General features: G+C 38.8%; 1 protein-coding gene across 1 annotated transcript in view; it reads right to left on the bottom strand.

Moving 5' to 3' along the window:
• MEGF9 (multiple EGF like domains 9) overlaps positions 1-26,190 on the bottom strand; it is an 85,543-nt gene extending 59,353 nt beyond the window's left edge. Inside the window, exon 1 of the mRNA XM_044265029.1 lies at positions 25,508-26,190. Coding sequence (XP_044120964.1) covers positions 25,508-26,087 — 580 coding nt within the window. The 5' untranslated portion in view covers positions 26,088-26,190. The remainder of the gene's footprint in view (positions 1-25,507) is intronic.
• Positions 26,191-26,853: the final 663 nt, after the last annotated feature.

Genomic DNA, 26,853 nt, shown 5'->3' with positions numbered 1-26,853 from the left:
GCCCCTTGAAGCCAGAAAGACCAGACCACAGACATTGGCTCTACCACTTAAATGTGAGCATGGACAACTGTGGAGATGAAACAATGTAGCACAGGGCCTGACACACAGTTCTTTCCCTTTCAGCAACTGGGATAGTTCATTCTAGAGTAAGAGCTCCATCTGGGTTGACAATGATAAATGGAGTGACTGTTTGAAAGGAGACAGGTGAATTTTTTTTTTTTAATTTTAGATTTTTTTTTTTTTTTTTTTGTCAGAGAGAGAGAGAGAGCGAGCGAGCACAGGCAGACAAGAGTGGCAGGAAGAGGCAGAGGGAGAAGCAGGCTCCCCACCAAGCAAGGAGCCCGATGCGGGACTCGATCCCAGGACGCTGGGATCATGACCTGAGCCGAAGGCAGCCACTCAACCAACTGAGCCACCCACGTGTCCCAGAAACAGGTGAATTTTTATAAAATATTTTAACTAAAAACTATATATGTAATTTAGATCAGTTCCTAAGAAATGTTGAAAGTAAGCTATCTACTGAAGTAATTTTGCTTTATTTTTTAATATTTCCCTTCCCAAATATCTATCTAATTTTAAGGAGAGAATGATAACAGATTAAATTTAGGTGGTCATATAAAAGAGGCTATTCCTGGAACAACCAAATATCTCACACGGTCTTTATGGAAACACAAACTTGTATGAGGTCTTTACATAATAATGTGGCAATATCTAGAAGGATAATGATGTGCTACAACCTAGTAGTGCCTAGGAACCCAGTGTGTGTTCATAAGTCTGCATTACCTGAGAACTTAAGAGAAATGCAGATTCTCAGGCCCACCTCAAACCAACTGAATCAGAATTTACATTTTAACAATGTATTCAGGTGATTCCTATGCGCATCAATTGAGGAGCAATGCCCTAGAGAAAGTCTCCCATATTGAAGACAGAGACATGTGCAAGGATGTTCACTGTAACATTATTTGAAGTGACTCTCAATAAGAAAATGAATACATTCAGAGTTACATGAACCAACAAAGATAAATCTCAAAAAAATTGCTGAGGGAGAACAGCAAGATAAGATGCCAAAACATTGAAACAGCACTATATTTGTGTGTGTGTGTGTGTGTGTGTGTGTGTGTATGCATGTGTGTACAAGCTTTCTTAAATGTATGGGACCACATTCAGAACGGTGGTTACATTTGAATAGGGAAAGAAGAAAACGGGATAAAGGAGAAACACTTGAGGCTTTAATCATACCTAGTATTTTATTTCAAAATGAAAAAAGAATCCAAAGTGGGGCGCCTGTGTGGCTCAGTGGGTTAAAGCCTCTGCCTTCGGCTCAGGTCATGATCCCAGGGTTCTGGGATCAAGTCCCGCATCCGGCTTTCTGCTCAGCAGGGAGCCTGCTTCCTCCCCTCTCTCCCTGCCTGGCTCTCTTGCCTACTTGTAATCTCTATCTGTTAAATAAATAAATAAAATATTTAAAAAAAAAAAAAAAGAATTCAAAGTGAATGTGGGAGAAAACTCAGATATTATAAAGCTGGAAGGCAGGTATACAGGGAGTGTTCACTTTCTGTAAGCTTTTCTGAAAGCTTGATATATTTCATAATTTTTATGAGACATAGTTTCTCCCCATTAATTAACATTTCTCATTAATAAATATTATCTTACTCAACCTTGTACTATGGGAATTTATCTACTCATCCAATCTAGGTTCCAGAAGAACAGGTTTTACATCTGACTTATCCCTGAATGCATCCTCACCCTTTCCCAACACACACAGACATGTTTCTTGGGCTTCAGATACTAGTTGGAGATGAAGAGGTCAGATGTAAGTGGAGTGATGGCTACTGAAGGCAATAAAATGGACAAACAGAATTTTTGCCTGGGCAGCCAAAACCATGGCCCCAAAACAGGACTAAATGTAAAGTCAAGAAATGAAAGAAAGAATATAAATAGCACAGTTTTATAAGCAGAACTTCATCAGAGGCACTGAAAAGGTAAAATAGAAAAAAAAATGCACCTCCATGGGCATGAATTTATTCGTTCAGTCAGCAAGTATATGCATCAGTCTACCATGTGCCCAACATTGTATCAGGTGCTGGGGATACAGCAATCAATTAAAAAAAGACAAAAATTCACACCCTCATGGACCTTATATCTTAGTAGTGGGGAGAAATACAAACAAGTTAAATACCTAGAATGTTAAAAGGTAGTTCAATGGTAAGGAGAAAACCCAGTGTAGGGAAGGGAAACATGGCAGGGGTAGGGGAGAAGAGGAGAAACTGTAAGCATGCATATTGGGGAATACAGTTTTAGGTAGAATGGACAAAAGAAGCATATGGTAAATGTATGCATTAGTTTTCCTTTGACATGTTCTTTTCGCATGCTTCTGGGCAAGGTTAAGAGGTTTAAAGGGTTCAAAGCAATGTTTTGTTGAGTAACTGAATGAATAAATAATGAATGTGGGGCACCAGGGTGGCTCAGTTGGTTATGTCTGACTCTTGATTTCAGCTCAGGTCATGATCTCAGGGTCATGAGATCATGCTGGGCATGGAGCCTGCTTAAGATTCTTTCAAAAAAAAAAAAAAGATTCTTTCTCCCCCTTTCCCTCTGCCCCTTCCTGCTGCCTCTCTAAAAAATGAATGAATGAATGAACAGGACTAAAAGATGGGAAGAAAAATACCAAGAACATGAAAACAGAGAACCCTAATTCTTCTCTGAGGTTGCTAAAGAAAAGATTCTTGGCAAGGCACATAATGATTAATTCACTCATTCTACAAAATAGTATGGTACCAGAAATGGGGAATATAGTTTCTAGATGCCAGAGATACAACAATGTAGAAGAAAACTATGGTCCCTGACCTCATACAGCTTACAGTCTTATAGCAGAGAGAAAAACAAAGGAGCAATATACTGTGATAAGTAGTAAAATGGAAATATGCATACAGTGTTATGGGAAAACATGGTATGTGTGTTTGTACGAAGAAAAACGTGTGTTTGTACGAAGAAAAACACCTAATTAAGTCTTTCCAAAGGAAGAAATCTAAATAGGCACACAAAAATGTGGAAGAGGTTTAGCCAAGCTAAGAGTAAAGGGGAAGAATATCCCAAATTTAAGGGGGCAGGATATGTAATGACCTAGAGGTTAAGACAGTGTAGTACCACAGAGAATAGAGAAAAATCTACTGTGGCATAGGCATAGAATAGGTGGCCAGAGTAGTGACAGGTCAAGGGCATTCAAGTACCCATGGAAGAATTTTAAACAAGATAGAATGACATGATCATATCTACATTTTATTTTTTATTTGTTTTAAATATTTATTTATTTTAGAGAGAAAGAGCATTCCTGGGGAAGGAGTAGGGGCAGAGGAAGAGAGAATCTCAAGCAGACTCCCTGCTGAGTACAGAGCCTGATGCAGGGCTCGATCTCAGAACCCTGAGATCATGACCTGAGTTGAAATCAAGAGTCTGATGCTCAACAAACTTCCAGATCTTCATTTTACAAACATAACTTGGACTGCATTGGAAAGAATGGACTGGGAAAGAACCAAGGCAAAGAGTCCTTTAGTAGCCTGCTAAAATAATCATGTTGAGAGATAAAGATAGCCAGAAAAATAAATGCCCAGAGCATGTACATGATATTATGACCACAGGAAATTTATCATTACCTGGGTCCAAAGGTATGCTTATGTCCCAAAAACCTAGTTTTCTATTGTAGCAAAACCAAATCATATTTACTAATAAATAATCAATGTCCCCACCAAAAGGTGGGGGAAATCACAGAAAATCAAAGACCCTAATAAAACAGAACCATAAAACTGTTCTCAGAGCTGTTCTTTATAACCACCTAAAGTCATTATGCCCTTCCATAAGACAGCACCTTCATTGCACATTATGTCAATGTAATAATAATTCTCAATATAACAATAATATAATAATAATTTTCATTCTTTCCCTCCCCCAAACAATTTTTCTACCCATTTTAACATCATCTGAGACCTTGAGATTCATGCCTGGCTGTATAAGAGACAAGTACAGCTTTTCAGCTGAATAAACAAAGACAGACAATGAGGGCAATGTGGCAAACGAGTCTGCCCACTCAGATATTTTCCAAAGTAGGAGTTCATGCCGGGTTCCCTCGGTTGGAAAGCCCAGGGGAATAAACATTCCAGATACATAACTGAACCAGTATCAAAGACAGATTTCATCAGCACTATCATTTCTGCTCACTGTTGAGTGGACAGTATATAAAACTTCAGGGGAAATTTTGAGGTTGAAGGGCTTAAAAATGAAAGAAGGGTAATAAAGAAGGTAGGTACACTGGGATATTTTGTTGACAGCACCAGTTTTGACACATTAAAACAATTTAACTCACCCACAGAGACCAGGAAAGCAATGTGCTTTGATCAATGCCCATTTTAATTTATATTAAAAGATTTGTGGCTGTAGTCCAAGATGGCACCACTCAAAATGAAAATTATTTGTGTGTTACAGTACAGTCTAAAAGACTAATAATGTCTTATATCTACTATATATCATGTATAGAATGTTTGACTTAGGTGAGGCAATGTTTGAGGCAACTTCTCTATCCTTTTTTCTCTTTCAAAATGAGAAGTACATTCTTCACCAGGTCTGCTCAGACACCCAGGGTGCTAGTGAATGGTAGGACAGACTCTTCAGTGACTAAGCAACCAATATCCTGGAATTTGAAAAGAACTTTTTATAATGAAAAGTTCTACTATCAATAGACCATTTGCCTGAGTTGTTTTCATCATTGCAACTGACCCTCTGCTGGAGACCAAAACTGCACCTCTGTTACCCTGATGTCATCACTCCACCAGCTAAAAACTAGGGTAGAGCAAGGGAGGGGGAAAGTACTTTAAAATTCTAAGACAACAAAAGATAGAAGAAATTAGGTAATGAAAGAGAAGAATGTCCTTACTATAAAAATAATGTGGGTCATAGGCATTTATAAAGAAATATAAATAGCAAGTTTCTTGAACTCAATAAATTTTTATAGAATGAGCGTGATTCAAATGATGGATTTCAGCACTTTCAAATTGCTGTTTATATGACCGCATTGACAAATCATTTCTTTGAGTCAGTTTACTCATCTGTAAAAACTGGACAATAGTCTGTACCCAACTCTACCCAAACAATTCAAGTTGTCCTTCTGTTAGTTTTCATCTTCATTTGGGCTATATGAAGTACTTAGCATGTCGGAAACAACCACCAAAAAAGCTACCAATTTTCATTACTTCTCCCAAAAAAATGATCAAGTCTCTAGATTTAGCTTAAAAAGAAAAAAGGATCTCCCCTCAATCATAAAGAAAGCATTTTGCTGACTATATCTGATAAAAGCTTTGTGATTATTTAAGAACAATAAGAGAAGCCTTGTATTTTAGAAATACTTGCTGAAATATTCCTGGATGAAATGATATTCTGTCTGGATTTTATTTCAAAATAATACAGGGGCAAAGTAAGTGGATGCAGGTATGGAGGAGGCAGGATTGGCCTAGATGATTATCTGGGTGGGTATGAGATAGGTATGAGAGAGGCCATTACTCTATTCTGTTAACTCTTCCAAAATTTTCAATAATGATAGAGTTTTTAAGCGTCTTTATGTTTCTTTCATAGGCATATTTTTCTTAGGTTTTTGTTTATAACAGCAAGGCCATTCATTGATCCCCTAAGTAAGAGGTCATATTTCAAATATGCACGCTCGGTAAACATTTCTTCAAGGTTAATTTAAATAAGAATAGGCTGATTTAAATTCATTTTAATAAAATATACTGAATGTTTGGAAAATAGATGGGTTGCTATTCCAAAGAAGATTTTAACAACTAACAGAAGTCTTTATTAAAGTCTTTCCTGTGCTTTCATTGTTTTAAATGCTTTAGCAACATTATCTCATAAAAGTGACTCCATGAAGTGGGCTTAGATTAGTGACAGAGCTGGGATTTTTTTTTTTAAGATTGTATTTATTCATTTGACAGAGAGACAAGGAGAACAGGAACACAAGCAGGGAGAGTAGGAGAGGGAGAAGCAAGCTTCCCACCTAGCAGGAAGCCCACCCAGAGCTGGGATTTAAATCCAGACATTATGACTCTAAAGCCTGCAATTTTTTTTAAAGTTTTTTATTTGTTTGTTTGTTTGTTTTAATAATCTCTGCACCCAACTGGGGCTAGAACTTGTGACCTCAAGATCAAGAGTCACATTCTTTTCTGACTGAGCCAGACAGGCACCCCCAAAGTCTGCACTTTTCATCCACCAATGACTTGATCCTTCAAGGCTCCTCAATATTGGTTTAGGTTGTGTTGGAAAGAATTAAGAGAAGAGGAGAAAACTACACCGGGCTCAAAAATATATATGCATTGCCTTGTCAGGGAAGCAGTATATATGGGGGGGGTGATGAATGGAAAAAATTGGGGAGTTAGGTAGGCTGAACATTGAATTGTAGCTATTTACCATTCATCATGATATGATCTTGACTAAGTTAAAAACTTCTCTTAGTAGAATTTTAATATTTTCACCATAACACCACCAGCAAAATAATACTTACATGGGGTGAAGAACGTGTTAACTTACCTTATTGTGGTAAACATTTTGCAATATATATATATATATCAAATCATCACACTGTATAGTGTACTCACACAATGTTATAGGTCAATTATATCTCAGTAATGTTGGGGGGGAACTCTATTACCTTTGATTTCCTCATCCATACTTCAAAGATACAAGATGGCAAGTGAAAATGTATGTAAAGGAAACTAATACAAAGTATCCGAAAGTATTTGCATATTAGTCTGTCCTTCCACCAGACTCTAGATGCCTAAGTCATTCACAATTCCACCCTGAGCTCTAGGACAGTGCCTGGCATTCAGGAGGCCCAATAGGTTTGTTCGACCTAACACCAGATCCCTTAAGAGGTCCAGCTCCAAATGTTGGCTTTAATTTTAGTCTCTAATTTTAGTCACCTAAGTCTGTGTGTTATACTAACAGGCAAAATGTTTTCTTAATAAGAGAGGATAGAAGAACTAATTCATGTCACCCTTCTATTATTACATTATCTTAACATGTAAACGCTTTAATTCAAAATTAATGCTCGAAAAGATTTAGAGAGACAGTCAGTGGCCTCTAATTATCTTTGCTGGGGATCACTTACTCTTTTAGGAGTACACTGCAGTTTCCAGACTGATCCAAAACACAAACCCTACCATGTCACCTGGGAGCTTATACTTCTTTGTTACTTTTAGAATCCACCTGAGTATAACATACAAAACACTTTTTTGTTTGATGGCTGCCAACCACTTCAGACTCAAATTCCACCAGTTCCTCTTCCTCACATATCCTACTCTTCCCTAATCAAGCCATTCAGGACTATAGGTCCCCAAACAGGCTAGGCATGTGCTCTCTTACCTTCGTGCTTCTTCATATGCTGCTCCCTTTTCCCAGAGGGCCTCCCCTTCCTCCACCTTGTAATTCTTATTTCAGTTCAGTCCAAACTTCCTCCAGAAAGGCTGCTCTGACAACATCCTCTGCCCCCACCCCCATCCAGGTGAGACCCCAAGTCCAGGTGAGAAGTCCTTCTTTGTTCCTGTAGTGTGTGCACACCACTATGATGGAACTTATCACTCTGCAGTCTGATCTTCTCTACCCTTCACTGGGTGCTCAAGGGCAGAAACCATGTGATATTTGTCTCAACAGCATCTTTCTAGCCCAGCACTAGATGTACAGCAGATGATTAACAACAATCTAATACATGAATTAAAGAATCTTATTTTGTTAACATGGAAAGCCTACTGTAAATTTATTGACAAAGGCAGACCCTCTTCCCTATTACTTAAGTAAAAATGAATGCAAAGTCTTAAGCTGAGCTGTTTTAGGAAAACACAGTTGAAGGCTACTTTGGGTATCATGAGACCCACAAAAAAAAAAAAAGAAAAAAAAAATCACGTGCAGGCGCTTGGCTGACTCAGTAGGAAGAGCATGCGACTCTTGATCTCCGGGTCATTAGTTCAATTCCCACACTGGGTGTAGAGATTACTTAAATAAATAAATAAACTTTTAGGAAAAAACAGGTGAAAAAAGGGCCTAAAATCTTTTCTGGTTAAAAAAAAAAAAGGGAGGAGGGGGGCAAAAGCCTGAGGGAGGAGAAGGAGAAAAGGGAAAACAAGAGGGAGTTACCATTGTAGATTGGTTAAGCAATAAGGAAATAGAAGTAATAGCTTCCTGACACTTGTGGCTTTAGTCCCTGAAGACTACTTAATCATTGATTTTAAGTGTATTTCTAAATAAGTGATCAATTATATAAGATTATAAACTGAAATAAATTTAGCAAGAGAAATCCTTCCAATAAGCTGTTTAAAGGCTTGTTGTTAACAAGAAAGATCACATACTAAGCCAAATAACTCTCTAAAACAGTAAATTTTAAGTAATCATAATTTTTTTTGCCCCAAATGTCTGGAGTCCATTTGGAATTTCTCAACAGAAGTTTTATGCACAAGTTAATCAAATACACAGAGAAGTAATGTACTAGGTGGCAAACTTTTGTAGCAACTCAATATCATTATTTGATATTGTCTCTATATCTGATGAACTTGTACACTGGCTGAAATGGCCCTTATCTCTTGGATGTATGCCATTTGCCCTTCAATGCTATCCTAGCTAATGTACAAAATTCCTTACCTGACTCCTAACAGATATCTAACTTTTCTCTTCTGGAAACCAGTCCACTGAACAGATCAATTAGGCTAACAAAAGAGTAAAAGTGAAATTTAAGTAGACAGTCATGTCCACTTAACTTAAACAAGGAAATGCTTTGGTCTTTCTAGGTTAAGAGCATAGTTTCTACTAAAAGTCCAAAGCATCAATCAATAAATAAATAAATAAATTCTGGAAAAAATAAAAAATAAAAGTCCAAAGCATCAAGAGGAAAACCAATTAGGGTGGTAAACAGATCTTTGGTATGGACAGAAAGAGAATGACTACAAATCAGAAGAGAGTGAAGGCGGCAGGAGAAAAGAGTCATCAAAACTAAAAGGAGTGGTTGGAAGAATATAATAGAGCACAAGAAACTCAATCTAATTTGAGATTTTTATTTTGCCCCAATAAAAACTTGAAAAATAAGACAGATTTGGGTTTAAATCCCAGCTAACCAGTACTTTTCAGCTAGTGACTATTGGGCAAACAACTTAATCTCATTTCAGACACAGGTTCTTGGTAAAACAGGGTAATGCTACTAATTCAGAATTGAAAGGATTAGAGGTAGTGAAGAATTAAACAGACTAAAAGTAGTGAAAGTAAACAGGAATTCAAAGTATAATAATAAAAAGAAAGGCTAACATGTAAAAAAAAAAAAAAAAGAAAGAAAGGCTAACATGTAGAAGGCCTACTTATGCCAGCATTCTAAGTATTTCACAAACATTAGCACTTAAACCTTATAAGAATGGAGTGAGGTAGGTGCTATTCTTAGGCCCATTTTACAGATGGGGGAATTGAGGCACAGCCCAAGGTCACACAGTGAGTGGCAGAGAAAATGATTCAAATCTAGGCAGTCTGGCTCTAGATGATAGTATCGCTCATAATAATAATAATTATTATTATTATTAATTTAGTTTTAACACAAGTTCTCTTTCAGCTTGACTAAATTGTCCTTTTGCTCCCTCCAAAAATCTAACCTCTAAAAGCCACAGAACCCTGGTCTGTAGTACCTCTTCACTACTCTGCTGCCCTTGTACAAATCATTCCATGATTATAGGCCCTCATTTCCTTATTTCTTCAAAGTGAAATACTAACTTCCCTAGGTTATTATGCTTTTTAATATAAGATACAAGACTGTTTGTCCAAAAGCCTTTCTTCCCAGAATACATGCAGTCTCAGGATTTGGCTGGTTATACAAAAGGGGACAAAAAAGTTTCATGTCAAGCAGGTATGGTACTCTAGGCCCTTTTTGTGGCTGGTGACTATTGTGGAAGGTCTGGGAAAGAATTCCAAATTGCCCTTTTCAGGTCATGCTTCTAAATGGAAGAGGTGAGCAGAGAATAATGAGGCCAGTTCGGGCCTCACATTGTATGTGCTCTACTTGGAAATTATGCCAGAGTGCTTTGACTCGGCCATCACATTCAAAAGTCTTTCTGGTAGTGTCATTCCCAGAAATGAATAATTTATTATTTAGGGTTATACATTTGTTATATAAACATTTACTGAGGACCTACTACATGCTAGGACCAATCTAGGTTCTGGGGATACAGTGGTTAAAAAAAAGGAAGAGAGAAAGACAAAGACAGTGTGAGCAGGAGGGTTACCCTTCAGATATTTATCGAATACTTGCTATGTGCTAAACAGTATCCTAGGCAGATGCTAGAGTACAGACATCAATAAAACAGCCTATAAGCTACTTGAGGACAAGGTATAGAGGAGTCATTTACAAAAACGAGTAATAGTTAAAATAAGAATGTTTAAAAAGCAAGTAATCAAATATATATATATATATATACTCAATATTCTGTATCTATATAGATATAGATATATAGATCTATATCTATATAGATATATTACACACTAGACTGTATAAGGTACCATAGTATAGCAGGCCACGTGGATGGTGTTTTTCAAGGACAAATACATTTCTCAGGCAAAAGAAAGGAATATGGTAGACATCTGTCATTGTTTCTGGCCACCTAGTATCATTGTATAATTTCCCACTATTTTAGAATCTGTTCCTATCTAGGGAAAGAAGTCTGGCTCTCCCATCTCAAGGGTTCATAATGCCAAATTATTGTTCTCCCTGCCCTCCACCCCCACCTGCATCCAGGCCTTGAGCAAGTGTTTGAGGCTCCAACAATCCTATCCACCCTCCACTTGGAATGAGCAACTAAAGATTCTGAGAATGAGCATGAGGCCCCTTCTCTCGTAGCAGATGAGATGGTTACAGTATGACAAGTGGCAGCAGTACTTGCTACTACAACATACCCACCGCCTAGTGTTAGTGTCAACGGTGCAAACAACAGCATCTAGCTCAGTGGTGGTGTTAGTGGCATATTCAATGGACCTCCCTGGGGCATGATTGAGCATTATCTTCAGTTTCACATCCTGAATTTGGTTCCCCTGGAGATTCTGTGAAATCTTCCATATCCTTTTAATAAATTCCACTTCTGATTAAATCAGCAAGCATTGGATTTTTATTGCTTACAATTAAGGCCTTTATTAAAACTGAACAGAAGGAGAATCCAGGCAGAGGGAACAGTATAAGCAAAATAACAAGAGGCCAGTTAGTTAGCTTAGTGATTCAGAGAAAGGGCTCTGAGGCTAGACAGATTTGAATCTGAATCAAGGTTCTATATTTTACTAGTTATGAGCCATTGCTCGGTGTATTTAAACTTTCAAAGCCTTGATTCCTGCTTAGTAAAGTGGGGATAGTAGTGTGTATTTCTTAATAGGTTCTTTTGAGAATTAAACAAGGCCTTGATAACTCATTTAAAGCTCTTAGTATCACATACAGAACAAGACCTCTACAGATGATTACTTTATTAATAATAATGATGACGACAATAAGCATGGTTTTTGGGAGAAAATATAAGCAGTTTTATTCTGCAGGGATTTAAAGCACAAGGAGAGGGGTGGTAGGAAATGAGGACAAAGACAGATTATGGAGAAGTTACAAGTCATAATAAGAAACTTGGGTTACGGGCTGGGACCACTCATGGTACTTAAATAGGAGAATTATATCGAAGTATAAATATCATATTTTAAATGAACTAGAAGATGATATAACCAGGTTTGCATTGTATATATATATATCTTCCACAGCTAGTTGTAGAGCTCAACCTGACACTGTACTTGTACACTGTAGGATGTAGTAATATACATTGCTGTTACGGAGTCTTGATGTCATAAAAACTGAAACGATTTCTTTCTGATAAATACAAACTGTCCAAAGTTGTGCATATATATCATTCATCAATATGTCTTACAACTGGATCAGAAGGGGCTGGATCTATATTTGAAATAATAGCTTCTCCTTTATCTGATCTGAGAGACAACCTTCTAGTGAGGAGGGAAGTTTATAAAATGGAAAGGAAGAATGCATCCTCAGGTGACCCATAGAAGTATGAACCACATTTGCCAGTCTGAGATTCTTCTCTGACTTTAATGTAATCAAAATCACCTGCTATTTTTATAACATTGTTTTGCACTAGCATCTTGACCTAGAGTCCATATTAAGTTAAAGATGAAAGGCTTTATTGTCAAGTCAAGAACAATCAATACTACCATTTTGCAGTATGTGGCATATCTTGCCAAATGCTAATAAGCATTACATTGTCTGTATTAGCACTAATCCTTCTGGTGCTGATTAGACAGTCTTACAATTAGTGTTCAGTTCTGCTTTCCATTTATTATGGTTGTCTACCTGTTTATTCTCATCTAATTTCCACCATTATTTCCTTTCCCCACCCTTACTCCACACCCATATCTACCTCCAAGAAACACTCTTTGATCTAATTTTGATTTTCCCAGTAGCTAAAAAAATCAAACTCAAAATGAGTGCTGTCAAGACAATGTATGGGCTTGCTGGGGGATGCTAGGGAAGGTGACAAAACAGAACCCAAAATGTGTTCTGTACCCACTGAATGCTTTATTTCATTTCTGCTATGCCCATCTGCTTTGGCAACGCAGCATAGTCTAGTCAAAAGAAAAAAGCACAGACTTTTAAGTCAGACAGAGCTGGGTTTGAATTCTAGGCCAATACTCAGGAACCCTATTAGGTTGGCACTGTTATACTCATGTTACAGACGACCATAGAGAAGCCCAGAAAGATTAAGTGACTTGCACCGTGTATATGCATGCTGTATTTGCCATACTTTCAAAAATATCAATGTGAAACCAATATAAAATTGAGTGGTCTTGTCTTTCTATAGGCCCCAGTCTGATTTTCACTTTACTGGTTCATTTGTGGCTAGGGATGAATACATACAAAAGATCCCAGAGGATTAAACATCTGTCAGAACTGGACAATGGCTGTTTCAGGGATTCCCTAGAGTCCCATCTTTGCATTTGCTTTTTGAAAAAAGCTTCCATTCAGTTCAGTTCTGAGCAGTACCATTACTATGTATCTGGCAACATGGCACAGGATAATTCTGGCTCAATCTAGGCCACTCTGACAGGACAGGAGGTAGCCTTTTGCATCAAGCAAAAGGTCCTACCTATACCTTAGAACCACTTGTTAGAAAAGGTTGATCTGTGACAATGTGCAAGCCTTCCTGATTACCAATGTATTGCCAATCTACAGACTATGTTAGAGAAGTCAGTGAATGTATTAATCTAGAACTGACAAAGTTCTCTCTGCTGTTTTTTAAATGCTGTGAATAGGTAATAAAAACAATATTAATAATAATAATAGTTATCTTTGAGTGTTTAATCTGTGCTGATTATTAAGCACTACTAAATCAAGAGTTTTCTTACATGCATTAATTTAATCCTCTCTCAATAACACTGTATTTATTACTATTTTGATATAAAAGTTATAGCCTTTTCTTCACAAAACTCAGAGAACAGAGATCATTATGTGAGGTGTATATCAGTTTCCTGGAGGCCAGAGCCATTTTTCTGGCATATTCTCTAACACAGCACCCAGGCCTTTTTTGGCAATATCTGAGCCAGGCAGATGGGCACTTTGACTTCCCTCATCATAGAATTGAAAATATCAAATGCCTGGCATGGTTCCAGACTGCTTTGGGCTTTTGAAGGCCACTTGAACCCAGGAAAAATCCTGCTTGTGCTGGAACAGACACATGAGAAGTAGTTGTTAGTTTGGTTCTGACAAGGAGTACCAAGTCTCAAGCAGAGCATCATATGGAAACTAACATCTCCATTCAAAACAGAGTCACATTCTTTTTGGTAATATGACAAATAATTTAAATGTGGTAAATTCTTTCCCATTTTAATCTGTGATATACTTGACATCAGAAGAGTGCTAAACCCCACTCACACATCTGTTTTCATAAAAAAATAAGTGATCTCATTTGTGAGATCCATTTGTGAGAAATGGAGCAATGTATGCAGTAATTAAATATTAAACTCAGTCAATAATAAAAAGCTTTATGGTTTAGTTATTTTTTCTGTAGCTATTAGGAAGCATCTAATACAGTAACTTGGCATTTAGAATTTGACCACTCAGATTACAGTAATATCACCAATACTGCTACTCCCAACTTTGTTTGAAAAATGTCCGATTTTAAAAAGTTAAAATATTTGCACTAATTTTATTGTATTTATTATAAATATTTTCTGTTTAAGAGCAGTATCAGAGTAATACACCCACAGAGAACTATCTCAGTGGCAGAGAAGGGGGAAAAGTAAATATAGATGTAAAAAAATTCCATAGTTACCATTAAAATGTTAACTTTCTAGTTATCTGGGTTCATTTTTTGTTTTTACACTTCTTTATATTTTCTAAAATGAACATATATTATTTCTATAATCATAAAAATGGTCAAGTGAATCCCTTCTAAGCAGCTCAGCAAAAAGTGATACTAAAGATCTACAAAAGAACAACTTATTTTATGTTTAATATGAGATAGATTGTTTTATGTTCTCAAGGTAGTATGCAAAGAAAAATAATACGAAAGTATACCAAACTTTGGAAAATACCATTACAGTCTATAAATTATACAAATATGTTAATTATAAAACAGTATAAAATGTATTTTACATAAGGAAGCCACATACAAATGCATCTGTTTATTTCTTTGTTCTGTCTAGTCAAAACCTATCTTATCCACATTATATTATAAGCTATGAACCATGCAATCAGGAAAGAAAACCAGAAAACAGGTTGAATTCTATAAAGCCACTGCACTTGAAAAAAGCCCACAGCATTTTGCAAGTGAGACTTTTCAAAAACCTTGGAAGACTGGAAGTAAGGAATAAGTTTCATTTTATAGCTAGAGAAACTAGCTATAGTAACAGAGCCATTTTTAAAAAACTGTATAAAGGAACATACAAAGTGAACAGAAAGGCAAAGTGGGATTTAGTTCTGACTGCTATTCTACTGATTAGCTAAACCATTTAGCCCTGCCTTTGTGGACAAGTTGAAGCAACAAACTAACTTAGAAACTAAAACCAGTTGAACAGGATAGGTTTGCAGGCAATACACCAACAATTCAGTATAATAATACCCAACAGCTAGATTGCTTTGTGTTTTTGGTACACTTTATAACTATTCATTAACCCACACAACATCAATGGATGGTGGGGCTATATTGTTAATGCAGTTCATACAGAATGAATAAGTAAAAACATACTGTAGGATTATAATGATGGTAAAATCAAATGAGAAAACTACAGCAGAAAAAACCCAATGCTTTCCTCTAATCAAACTTCAATCCACAAATAAAACAGGATAAGTTTGTTGAAATACCAAGCATCCCTTCTTTTTCCTTATTATTTCCATTAATGCTTCCCAAACTGAATATAACATCCCAAAAATGATAGATGAGACTGAAGAGAATCTAAAAGCTACTCAGTTCATCCAATCTCCTTCAGAGACAACAACATCTAAACTTTCTCTGGAATATTTTTTAAGGATTACACTTTTAAAAATCATTTCCAAAATTAACAGGATCAGAGAATATGATGTTCTCCTTATATTTAACCATGTTACTCGTAATTTCTTGGTTTTGCGAGTAAAAGTAAAGTGAAAAAAAGTAAAAAGTACTTTAAAAAAAAAAGTAAAAGCACTCAATTTTTAAAAATAAATAATAAAAGTCTAGCAAGATTCCTGGTAATATGCCAGTTTCTAGGATGCATCTAAGACTGAAACAAAAGTTAACAAAAATGAGTTATCTAAAGAGTCTACAATTTACTAAGCAAGGTTATTTAACATTCTACAGGCAGGTTGAAAACATTCCTACTCCTATCATTTTCCTTATGACTAGGCAGAATACATTCCTTTTTGTAACTGAATAAATTTCCCCTTCCCTCAGAGCTTAGCTGTCTCCCTGGCAAGGATATCATATAGAACAGCTGTTATATTACCAGTATAAAAGCAATCCCAGCTGATCTAATTGCAAAACATATGGACAGAATGAAACCAAACTTTTGGGGGCTCTGCATCTTTAAAAGAAGAAATAATCAAAGCTCTTCTATTGGTGAGAGCTGTGAACAATGTTACAAATTCAAATTTTGCACAATTTAAACCAGATATACTTCACTAAACTACTAATTAATTTGAAGTGTATGTATGTCTTACATCCCCCAAACAGAATAAGATGGATAAAGAACGAGCTTCGTTTTCAGCCTTTACTAAATATCCCCTAGAGGTATCAAATTGTAGATATGTTGATCCTACCCTATGTTTAAAATTTGTCAGTCCTCAGGAATTGTTTCCTTTCTTGGGTATTGTCTTCAGTAATCTATTTTCTTCAGAACCACAACTCAAAGAGAACAATTATCTCTGATGCAGATCAAAACTGCTGAGTCAATGTCAAGAATTAAAAATTAAACTAGCCCTGGTGATATCACCTGACTTAATCTCACATAAATAAAAGCTTGTCATAACTTTTTATTCATTCTTCCCATTTTATTCATTTATTTTTTAAAAACAGTCTGAGGGGTTTGAAGTGGCGTGGGAGGATGGGGTACCAGGTGGTGGGTATTATAGAGGGCACAGCTTGCATGGAGCACTGGGTGTGGTGAAAAAATAATGAATACTGTTTTTCTGAAAATAAATAAATTGGAAAAAAAAAGAAAAAAAATTAAAATTGGATATATTCATTGAAAAAAAAAAGCCCTTGGAAAATTCAGAAAAACACAATTTAAATGACCCATAATCCCATTACTTGGATTTAGCCACTTCATATTTTGGTGTATTTCTCTTTTCCTACGTATATTGCTACTAAACATAATGTAAGCATTTTAATGCCTGCATAATAGTTCAGAGATTACCATAATTTCTTTATCACAGAAGTTTAGAAGAATTCCTATTTCAAAAATCTTTACTGAAAGAACAAAACCAGTATGTAAACCAAATGAGAGTGGAACTGATTCAAGTGTGAACAATGATGTAGGAGTGAGAGGTGAGGGTTGGGAGGAGGGCCCAGAAGTAGACCCACCTGGTCTCCTTAGTCCCTCTACTGACTCCCAAACACATTTGAGGAAACTCAGCTCCCCCCAAACAATACAGTTTAAAAACCACAAATCTAATCTACCTCTCTCAATTTACAGAAGAAATTTCTTGCCCAAGATCACAGAACTTGTGAGAGAACTGAGAAAGAACGTTGGGTCCCATGGCTTACAGACAAACGCTCAACTTCTCCAATTTAGCTACTCTCTCTACAAAAGTCTTCAGATGTTCACTTGCCTACTGCTCTTCTTCCTTCAGTAAGATAAATAGAAGGAACAAAGTTAGGTATAAAAACTGAGTAATTAATGTAATTTGCTAGATCTCAAAGAACTCCACTTACCCTAAGTAAGTTTCATACTCTTTCTGTGAGTGAAGGATAAAAGGACAAAAGTTCATTTCAAAACTGAGGGAAAAGACCATGAGATTATAGTATTTTCCCCAAGAATACACTGCTGAGTATAGTATAACAACAAACCATTCCCTCTTCTTCACTCATTCAATCATTAAATATTTATTGAGACTGTTTGGGGCTGGACCCTGGGAACATAATTGTGAACAAAACAAACAGAAATCCCTGCCCTCATGGACTTTATAAGCCTCATTTGTTTGAATAAGCTACTTTAACCCTCTGAATCTCTAATTTGCCATCCAGAAAGTAAGGATAATAATATTGAACTACTCCTTTGTTGAAGAGTTAAATGACATGATATATGGGGAAACAATCCTGATAGGTAGCTAGGCATATAATAATATGCGCTCAGTTAACATTAGTTACTATTCCAGCCAAAGTGTCAAATATCAGGAAGTGAGAAGTGAAAGTATCAAGTCTCTGTGCTACTAACACACTGATTTGAGGGAATACACCTGAAATAGTTTATTAAGGTAATTCCAAACAGATTTCTACACTAGAAAGAAAGTAAATAATATATCAATCTGGAAAAAAAGGATATTTACATGAGCCCTCCCATCAAGTACTGTAGTTCACCTTGTCATCTACATCACACTTGTTTTCAATGACTGGTGGGCTCTTTGCTTCACAGTCAACCCCACAGAGTGTCTGGCAAAGAAAATATAAAGAAATCCTCATGGGCACTGGGGTGGCTCTGTTGGTTAAGCCACTGCGTTCGGCTCAGGTCACGATCCTGGAGTCCCAGGATCATGTCCCTCATCGGGCTCCCTACAGGGAGCCCACTTCTTCCCCTGACCCTCCCTCCCTCTCATGCTCTCTCTCATCTTCTCTCTCTCTCTCTGAAATAAACATAAATCTTAAAAAAAGAAGAAGAAGAAGAAAGAAAGAAATCAATCCTCATCTTCACATACCATTTTTCCATCCTGTAATTATGGGCAGCAAATCAGTCAAAGATTTATATTCAACAGAATAAACCTAAAAGACAACAGTTTGAAATACAAAATATCAAATGTGAAATCTACAAAAACCTGTAAAGGTTAGGTCAATATTCACCAGTTATAGTGAATATTATAACAGAGGAAAGAAATTAAGCTTTATTCACACACACACACACACACACACACAGAAAACTCAACAAAATATGAATGTCTCGGATACTCTAAGAATACCTTATAAACTGTAAAGTACTGTATACTTGTTAATTATTAGAAGCATTCTGTTCACAATCAACTTTAGATTTCTAAAAAGGAAATTCTGTCATTCAACAGATCAAACATTTGTTTCTCAACCAAATTAAACCTTTTATACTGGTATGAAGCCCAAATCCACCTACCCAACAGAAACAACTTATATTATTTGTAAACAGAAAAATACATTTGCTACTTATTTGAAGTATTTAATTTTTTTGAAGCAGATGATTTCTGCTGTGACAGGGTTGTTGGTTGTTTTTTCTGTATTATTCCTTGGGAGAAGAAAGGAAGACAGAAAGACAGACAAAAATCTGGGCAATAAAAAAAGTGAAAAAAAATTCCTCTCATTATTTTCATATAAAGAATTAATATCATGTCCTGAAAACTATATAAATTATGACACTTTCTTCTCAAATGGGCTTAATAATCTGAATTAAATAGACTAAAAACAAATCCATAGGAAAAAAGTCAAAGGCACAGAGAAAGACAGGTTTTGTTCAAAGTGCAAAGTGTTCAACCCTGTGCACCCTGTTACCAGGCCATCTTCAAGGACATCTTTTGTTCCTCCAGAGAGACTTCTTGGAAGAATTGGGCTTTGAGCAGGCACTGAAGGAGGACAAAGTGGTAAATTGTTAAATAGGATAATTTGATTCCTTAAAGAACATGAAAGAACGGATGGGGCTAAGAATGAAAGACAAGAGTGAGAGGGACATATAGAGGAATTTGAAGTGAAAAAATGAGCAAGGAGAACAGAGGAAAGATTTTGGTTTTTTTGTTTTTGTTTTCTGTTTTCTTAATGAGGGAAAATAATGGGGAAAGGTTTTTTGGTGTTTTGTTTTGTTTTATTTTGTTTACAATAGTACTTATCTGTGAAACAGTAGCATAACCAGAGGGATTATTTTGACACAAGTTTATCATATGTACTTAGAAGAGACATCTGCGAGGATAATTCTTTTGAATAAACCTTTACTGTGATCAAAACATATATGTGTCCAAACATTATCTTTTTCACCACAATTTTTAAAAATCTCCCTTCAAAATTACTAGTGTAGTCTGGGTAGTTGTTCCCAGTGAAAAACAGATAAACCAAAATACATACTTGAAAAAGAATAAATGACCACAGAAGAGGTGCCTGTAACATAATCTCAACATTAGTAATAAAGATTTTTATATCACACTTATAGTAAATAAACAAAAATCAAGATCAAGGCAAAAAGCATGAATTAAAGCTCTTTATAATGAAAAATGTCATCTAACACTGTCTTTCAGCTAACCAAGATCTTATATTTCTATTCTCCTCTGATCTATTAAGTGCCCTAGAGCAGTAATCTCTCTACCCATAATTTACCCATCAGTAAAAACAGTACTGTGATACTTTTCTTCCATTCTTTTTATATGGGTGCCAGAATGTCTGGAAGTTAATATGTACATGTTTAGAAATGCTGAGATGAAAAGTAATGCACACTTTAATTTTATAGGTCTTTTTAAAAAACTCTAAATAAAAAGACCTGGTCAGATTATTTCAATGTGTACATTTTCAATTAGCCAGAAGGCTTCCTGGGGTTGTAATTTGAGAAGTCCCTGAGCCTGGCCCTAAAATGAGTACAGACAAACTTCTCTATCACAGACCATATTAAAATTGAATCAAAGGAAGAATTAGAACTACAATTTAAAATCACAGTTGTAAAACACCGCAAAACTGAAAATTTAAGGAGGTGAATGAATAGCATACAATGGAGTGAAGAGAGTAAATGCCAGTAGAACAATAGACATTTTCTCAGATTGGTATCCAAGGACCAATAATTTTTAGCAGACCAGTTTCCTTCTCTTCTCTTCTAGAACCAGAATTATTACGTTTGAATCTAGGTTCTGCCATAGCTGGGCTTCTGTGAGCCCCAGTTTCTTTATCTATGAGGATAACAATAGTATCTTACTCAATTGTACCTAACTGTTGTGAAGATTAAATAAGTTGGTATGTATAAGGTGCTCAGAACATGGCCTGAAACATAGTAAATACGATATGTGTTTGCAATTACTGTTACAGTAGTCCATAAGCCCTCAGACCTGATGTCAAGTATCAGAAGACCCAAAAACCAAAATTCTTTCTGTAACTCATTTGGCAGCAAAACCTGACCCAAACACATGCAAGGCTATTTACAGTCTTTATTTATCCCACTCACTGTAAATATACATGCTGCAAATTTTTTCTTTTCTTTTCTTTTTTTTTGCTGCAAATATTTTGCTACAAATTTCTTCATTTTGCTGCAAATATCTTCATGTATTTGATCATAAGATGCTGCCCCAGACTTCACTGGGGTACATTTATTAAATTCCTAAAATCCAAGGGAAAAAAATTAAAATTCTGAAACACATCAAGCCCCATAGGTTTTGGATAAAAGATAGTGGACCTACATTACCTCTGGAGCCTGAACAATTTCTATGTCCCTAAAAAAAATGGTATCTTCTTAAATAAACACAAGCAAATGATGCTCTGTACCTACAGTAATTTTTTTTGGATTTTAGGAGGAAGAAAATTTTAGGAGGAAGAAAACATTACCCGGTATAGTTAGGAGGGCCCTGCATTCCCAGAACGTTCCTCTCAAACAAAATCCATTCGTGATATTTTATTTACTTGTCATACCAGTCAGAAAAGCTCTTGAAAAGCTCTGAATTCTAAAGCTTGCTTAAACAAGGCTTATTCTCTTAACTTAGACCATAAATAAATGATTAAGACTCTTTGGGGGCAATAATGTGCCCTGAATCATGCATACCAAATCATCACAGAACTTTAAAGCTAGAAGAGACCCTTGAGAACTAAACTATTACTCCTTCCCTTCCAAACTATCTTATAATCCATAAATTCGCTCTCCCCTGTGAGGTAAGAATAACCTGCTGTAACTTGTCCTTAGACTCTGTCTATAGGAACACCCTGTAGGTGAATGTGAATAAACTGGGTGGGGTACACTAACAGACTTGGGATCTAAAAGGATGGCTTGAATCTAACATAATACATCTACATGTCTGGCAAATGTCTCAGTTCATACTTTAGAAAATAACAAGAATTTCCCAGCCCAGAATGAAGAAACAGTCATCTAGTACATGTTTTGTTTTGTTTAAAAAAAATCAGCTTAGCTATCTTAATGGACTCAATGAGTCAACAACATAATGTGGCTGCCCCCAAACAGTACTGTGATTAGGAACTAACTACATCAACAGTAGTATAGCATCCAGAAGGAACGAGGTAACTGCCCTCTCTACTGCAAGCTAGTTAGACCATATCTGGAGTATTATGTTCAGCTCGGTGCTCCACGCTTTGGGAGAGATGCAGAAAGATGAGGACAGTGAGGGAATGTGAAACCATGTCACATAAAGAACAGTTGAGGGAGCTAAAGTTATTTAGTCCAGACTCTGAGACCACGCGCTCACTATCCCCAAGCGCCTGAAGAACTGTCATGGCACAGAGAGATACAGAGAGAACAGACCTGCTCTGCATGGCTCCAAAGGACAGAACCAGAACCAACTGGTGTTAACAAGAGAGAGAAAGTTTTCAGCTAACTCTTGGAAGTACTTCTTAAAATGTAGAGCCACACTAAGAGGTAGTGGCTTCTAAAGTCCTATCTAACCCTAAAGGTCCATAGTTTAAAAAATCAGACACTTGTCATCACCTTAATCTCTTACTGCTGGTAACCACCATCCTCTGGCATCACAACCTCTCCCTTAACTCTTCTTAAAATGTCCTACCCAGCCAACCAATCAGCCAAATGTTTTGCGAAGCCTGTGGGAGGAAAATGCCTGTTTGCTGGGCAATTAGTTTCAGTTTGCAGATCAGTGTCCTTATAAACAAAAGAAGGCCCTAGCTGAGGGGCAGGCAAGAGCTCTTAGCTAGACCTGAGAAATGAAAGAAATTCTTATGAAATCAAAGAGCAGGTAGAAGACTCATCTAATTACATAATATATTACCCCCTAATTACATAATATATTACCAGTGGCATTCAGTCCTTACAGGAACACTAAAATAAAATACCCAGTACAATCATCTTTCCAAATGCCAGAGAATCCAACTCTGCAAATCAAACTAGGTATCTCAAGATCAGTTAGAAGCTTTCCTTCTGTCAAAGAGATGTGGGTACTGTTTGAAGTAGACTAGAACCCATGCTCAGATAAAAAGGTCATCCTTGATTGCATCACACTGTAAAGCCAAAACTACATATCAACAGGCCCACAAAGTGCAGTTCAGTTGCTGAGAACTGCTGAGAATAGGCAATCCATAGTGCATTCACATCAAAAAAGTAAGAACTGTATTATATTTAAGACACAGAAGAGCTACCAAAGTTGGACAGCCTTCTAAAACTTTTGCCTCCCAAAGACCATGATAGTCAACAGTCTAAGTCAGCCCATGGAAGTTACTAGAGCCTTGAACAGTTCGGATGGCTCTTGTTACTCAATCCAGCTTTACTTCACTTGAAATTGGATTCTCTGAAACTCCAGCTGAAGTATTGGAGAATATGTCCATGATGGGCTTAACAAGAACACATTCTTCCCTGTGCCTTTTAAACTGAACCCCCGAAGCAATCTAAATGTCCATAAGTAAAGGATTGCTTTAAAAAATTATTTTATGCTTATACTAAAAAATGCAACTGTTAAGAAGAATAAGGTAGATCTTAAGTATGGACATGGAAACAAATTCACGATAGACAGTTAAGTGAATACAGCAAGCTGTAAAAACAGTGTGTGTAAAATTATTTTGAGTTTTTAAAACTATTTTTAAGAACCGTCTGTGTATGTATGTTCATATATGCCCAGAAAAACGTTTGAAAAGAGATCTGTTAACAGTAGTAACCTCTAGGGACTGACTGGAACTAGGAAGCAGTAAAGGAGTGACTTTCACTTTTTCCTTTGTAGACTTCTTGTTGTTTGTATTTTTTGGAAGTAAAGGTTAACTTTGTGATTTAAAAATAGCAATACAAAAATAATAAAGGTAAAATAACATCAATTATACAGACTTATTTATCGTATACTAACCACTCAAAATAAGTAATCTTGCTACTACTTAAATTCTACTGTGTGCTTCAAACTCTGGAAAATCTAATTCATCCTTTTTCTATTATATTTTACTACAACAACAAAAAATCATCACAGTACTACTAGGTTTCTCAAAAAAAAAAAAAAACTGTAGTCATAAGGATAACTAACACACACATGGTGCTTTTACTCTGTACCTGGAACTGTTCTAAGCACCATAAATGTATTAACTTAGTTAATCTTCACAGCAATCCTATGAAGTAAGTACTATTATTATCTTCATTTCACAGTTGAAGAGAGGTTCAGTGACCTGACCAAGATTACGTGGTTAATAAGGGGCAGAGCTAGGATTCAAACCTAAAAATGGACTCCAGAGTCCATACTCTGAACCACTGTACTTCCTGTCTCTTAGTAATATGTCAATCTCTCTATACCAGAGCCAAAAAAGGTTACAGTCAAAATCCAGCTAGTTAATATACTCCTTCAAGCTAGAAGAGATGCCAACTTAGCTTTTTATGGTTGAATAATCTGCATCCCTACTGATGTCAATGCCACGCTCCAACCCAAGATTCAAGACAGTATTAAGACTCATAATCATGTGGGAAAACTCTCCGCAAATTCAATTATAGTCCAAAGTCCATACCTGACTCTACAGCAAATCACTGAGCCTAAGAATTAGGTCAGAGATCCATTACTGTAAGTACAGCTTGGCAAATAGTTTGGACAAATCTCCACCCGAACGTAGGCAAAGGAATTCAGAAACTCTTGTCTGAGGTCTCGACAAGGGAGTTTTTATTTGTTTCGTTCCAGGCCCACTTTAGATTAAAAGGAGACAAGAACAGGAGTTGTTGTCTTCAACTCTGCTTGAAGACTCCAGTCAGGAGGAAGAAGGGCCTGTTTTCTATGCGGACTAAAACAGACACCGGCATCTAGCAGCATCCTCCAAACTGAACCTTCTAACTTAAGGAGGAAAAAAAATGGGCGCCCCTGCTTAAATTGTGCATTTGTCCAAACCTATAGACCTTGTAATTGAGGAAGAAAAAATGGTGCAAGGAAGGAATTTAACCTAATTTATAGGCATGCTCAACCTAGATACACACCTGTCCCAGATGACCTATTGAATCCACTTATTTGCAGGGAAAACATGGATTACAATGTCCTCCCCCCACCCCCGCCGTGGTCTGTCCAACTGTGGTAAACAAATTCCTCAGTATCTCTTCCACCTGTCACATGCACGTTATACATATATGCACTGTGTGTACATGCGTGCACACATTACACACACACACACACAGGGACGAATGAACAAGCACACGGAGGGTTCGGAAGGAATCCCTTCTACTCAGTTTTTGACCCATTTGTTGAAGGAGGTACTGTTCTGGCTTTCAAACTTCCCGAAATAACCCAGGCGGAGAGGCAGGGTGAATGAACCGAACCCAAAAGTTTGCGCCCATTCAGGGTCTCTGACAAAGGCCCGAAAGCCCGGTTTGGAAGGAGATGCGGTGCCTTCCACACCGCAGCCGCCCCCCTCCCGGGGAAGCCCAGCCCGGGGTTGGGAGGGTGGGGGGGGGGGACAAAAGACTTTCCAGATTGGGGAGGGGGAGGCGTTCGAGCTGGACCTCGAACCTCCCCCTTGGGAGTCCAAATCCGGGGAAACTTTGGGGTGAGGAATGATCAATTCCGGGCACCAGCCCAACCCTGGAGGCCCGGGGCTGGGGTGAGGGTGGGCAGTCGCGCGGCGGGGTGCAGCCGGCGAGGGGCGCGGGGACTCACCTGGGGGAGGGGCGGAGGGGGCCTCGGTGGCAGGTGGGGTGGGCGGGACGCTGCTGCCGCCCGGGAGCTCGGGGGTCGGGCTCAGCCGAGTGGTGGGCGCCGGGAGGGTGGTCGCAACGGGGGTGGTCGGCGCCGGGCCAGTGGTCGTCGAGAGGGTGGTCGGCGCGGGTTGGGTTGTCGCGCGAGGGGTGGTCGGAGTACGGTCCGCCGCCGGAGGGGCGGTCGGCGACGGGCTGAGCGGCGCCTGGAAGGTGGTCGAGACGGGTCCGGCCGTCGCCCGAGGAGGGGTGGTCTCCGGGGACTGGGCTGAAGAGGACGCCGCCAGAGGCTGGTGGACCGTAGTGCGCGGCGCTCCGGTCCTCGGGGCCTGGGCCGTGGGAGTCGTCGCCTTAGAGAAAGGGCGACTGGGCTCGCCCCGTAGCCCCGGGCCCGGAGACGCGTCCACCTGCCCCGCGGCCCCGCCGCCACCGGTGACATTCCCCGCCGAGGTAGCTGAGGCGGCGGCGGCGGCCCAGCACAACAGGGCGAGGACGCCCAGGCTCGGCAGGCTCCTCATGGCGCGCTCGGCTCCGCCATTCATTCATTCAGTCATTCAGTCGGTCGGTCAGTCATCTTCTCCTCCCTGCACTCGGACCAGGGAAGCCGCCGCAGCCGCCACCGCCACCGGGCGCACCATCGCCACCTCCCTCTGACAGGCGGCCGGCCCCGCGGGCGGGCCCCAGCGCGGAGGGAGCGACCCGGCCGAGCGCGGACAGCCCGCCCTCCCCGATTGGCAGTCTCGTCGACCTATGGGAGGCCACGCTGGCCCACGTGATCCGCCCGCTTCCCGGCCTCTTTGTAGCCCCGCGGGCCAATCAGAGGGCGTCGAGGGGAGGGGGCGGTGTTAAGGCGGGAGGAGGGTGGTGCGAGCCCCTCTCCAGCCCTTCGGGCTCGCGGCAGCCCCGGCTTTGTCTGCCAGAGGAGCGGGGCGCGGGCCGCGGGCATCGGGCGACGCGGAGCAGACAAAGGACGCGCCCCGCGCGGCAAACGCTGGAGCCAAGTCGTCTGCTCCACTGGGCGGCGAGGGCGACCCGGGGCGGGGAATCCGCTCTCGGGAGCTTCCCCGCCCTCTTGAACAATGGGGCGCCGGCGCCGCACCCGGACTCGGGTGGAGACTGGGCTGGAACCCCCACAATGGGCGAGGGCGGCAGCAGCGAGGATGTAGAGCTCAGCATTGCTTGTGCTGCCCGAGAACGCCTGGCCTCGGCCCTGCGAGGTCCGCCCTGCCGTTCCCATTTCAGGGATGGGGAAACTGAGGCCCATGCTGAGGGCCCCACTGAGCCAAGACCCAGGCCGGGACCAGACAC

The sequence above is a fragment of the Neovison vison genome, chromosome 9 (assembly GCF_020171115.1).
Source record: "Neovison vison isolate M4711 chromosome 9, ASM_NN_V1, whole genome shotgun sequence".
NCBI lineage: Eukaryota > Metazoa > Chordata > Mammalia > Carnivora > Mustelidae > Neogale > Neogale vison.
Note: the sequence above shows the minus strand (reverse complement) of the source record. Positions and strands in the feature narration are given on the sequence as shown.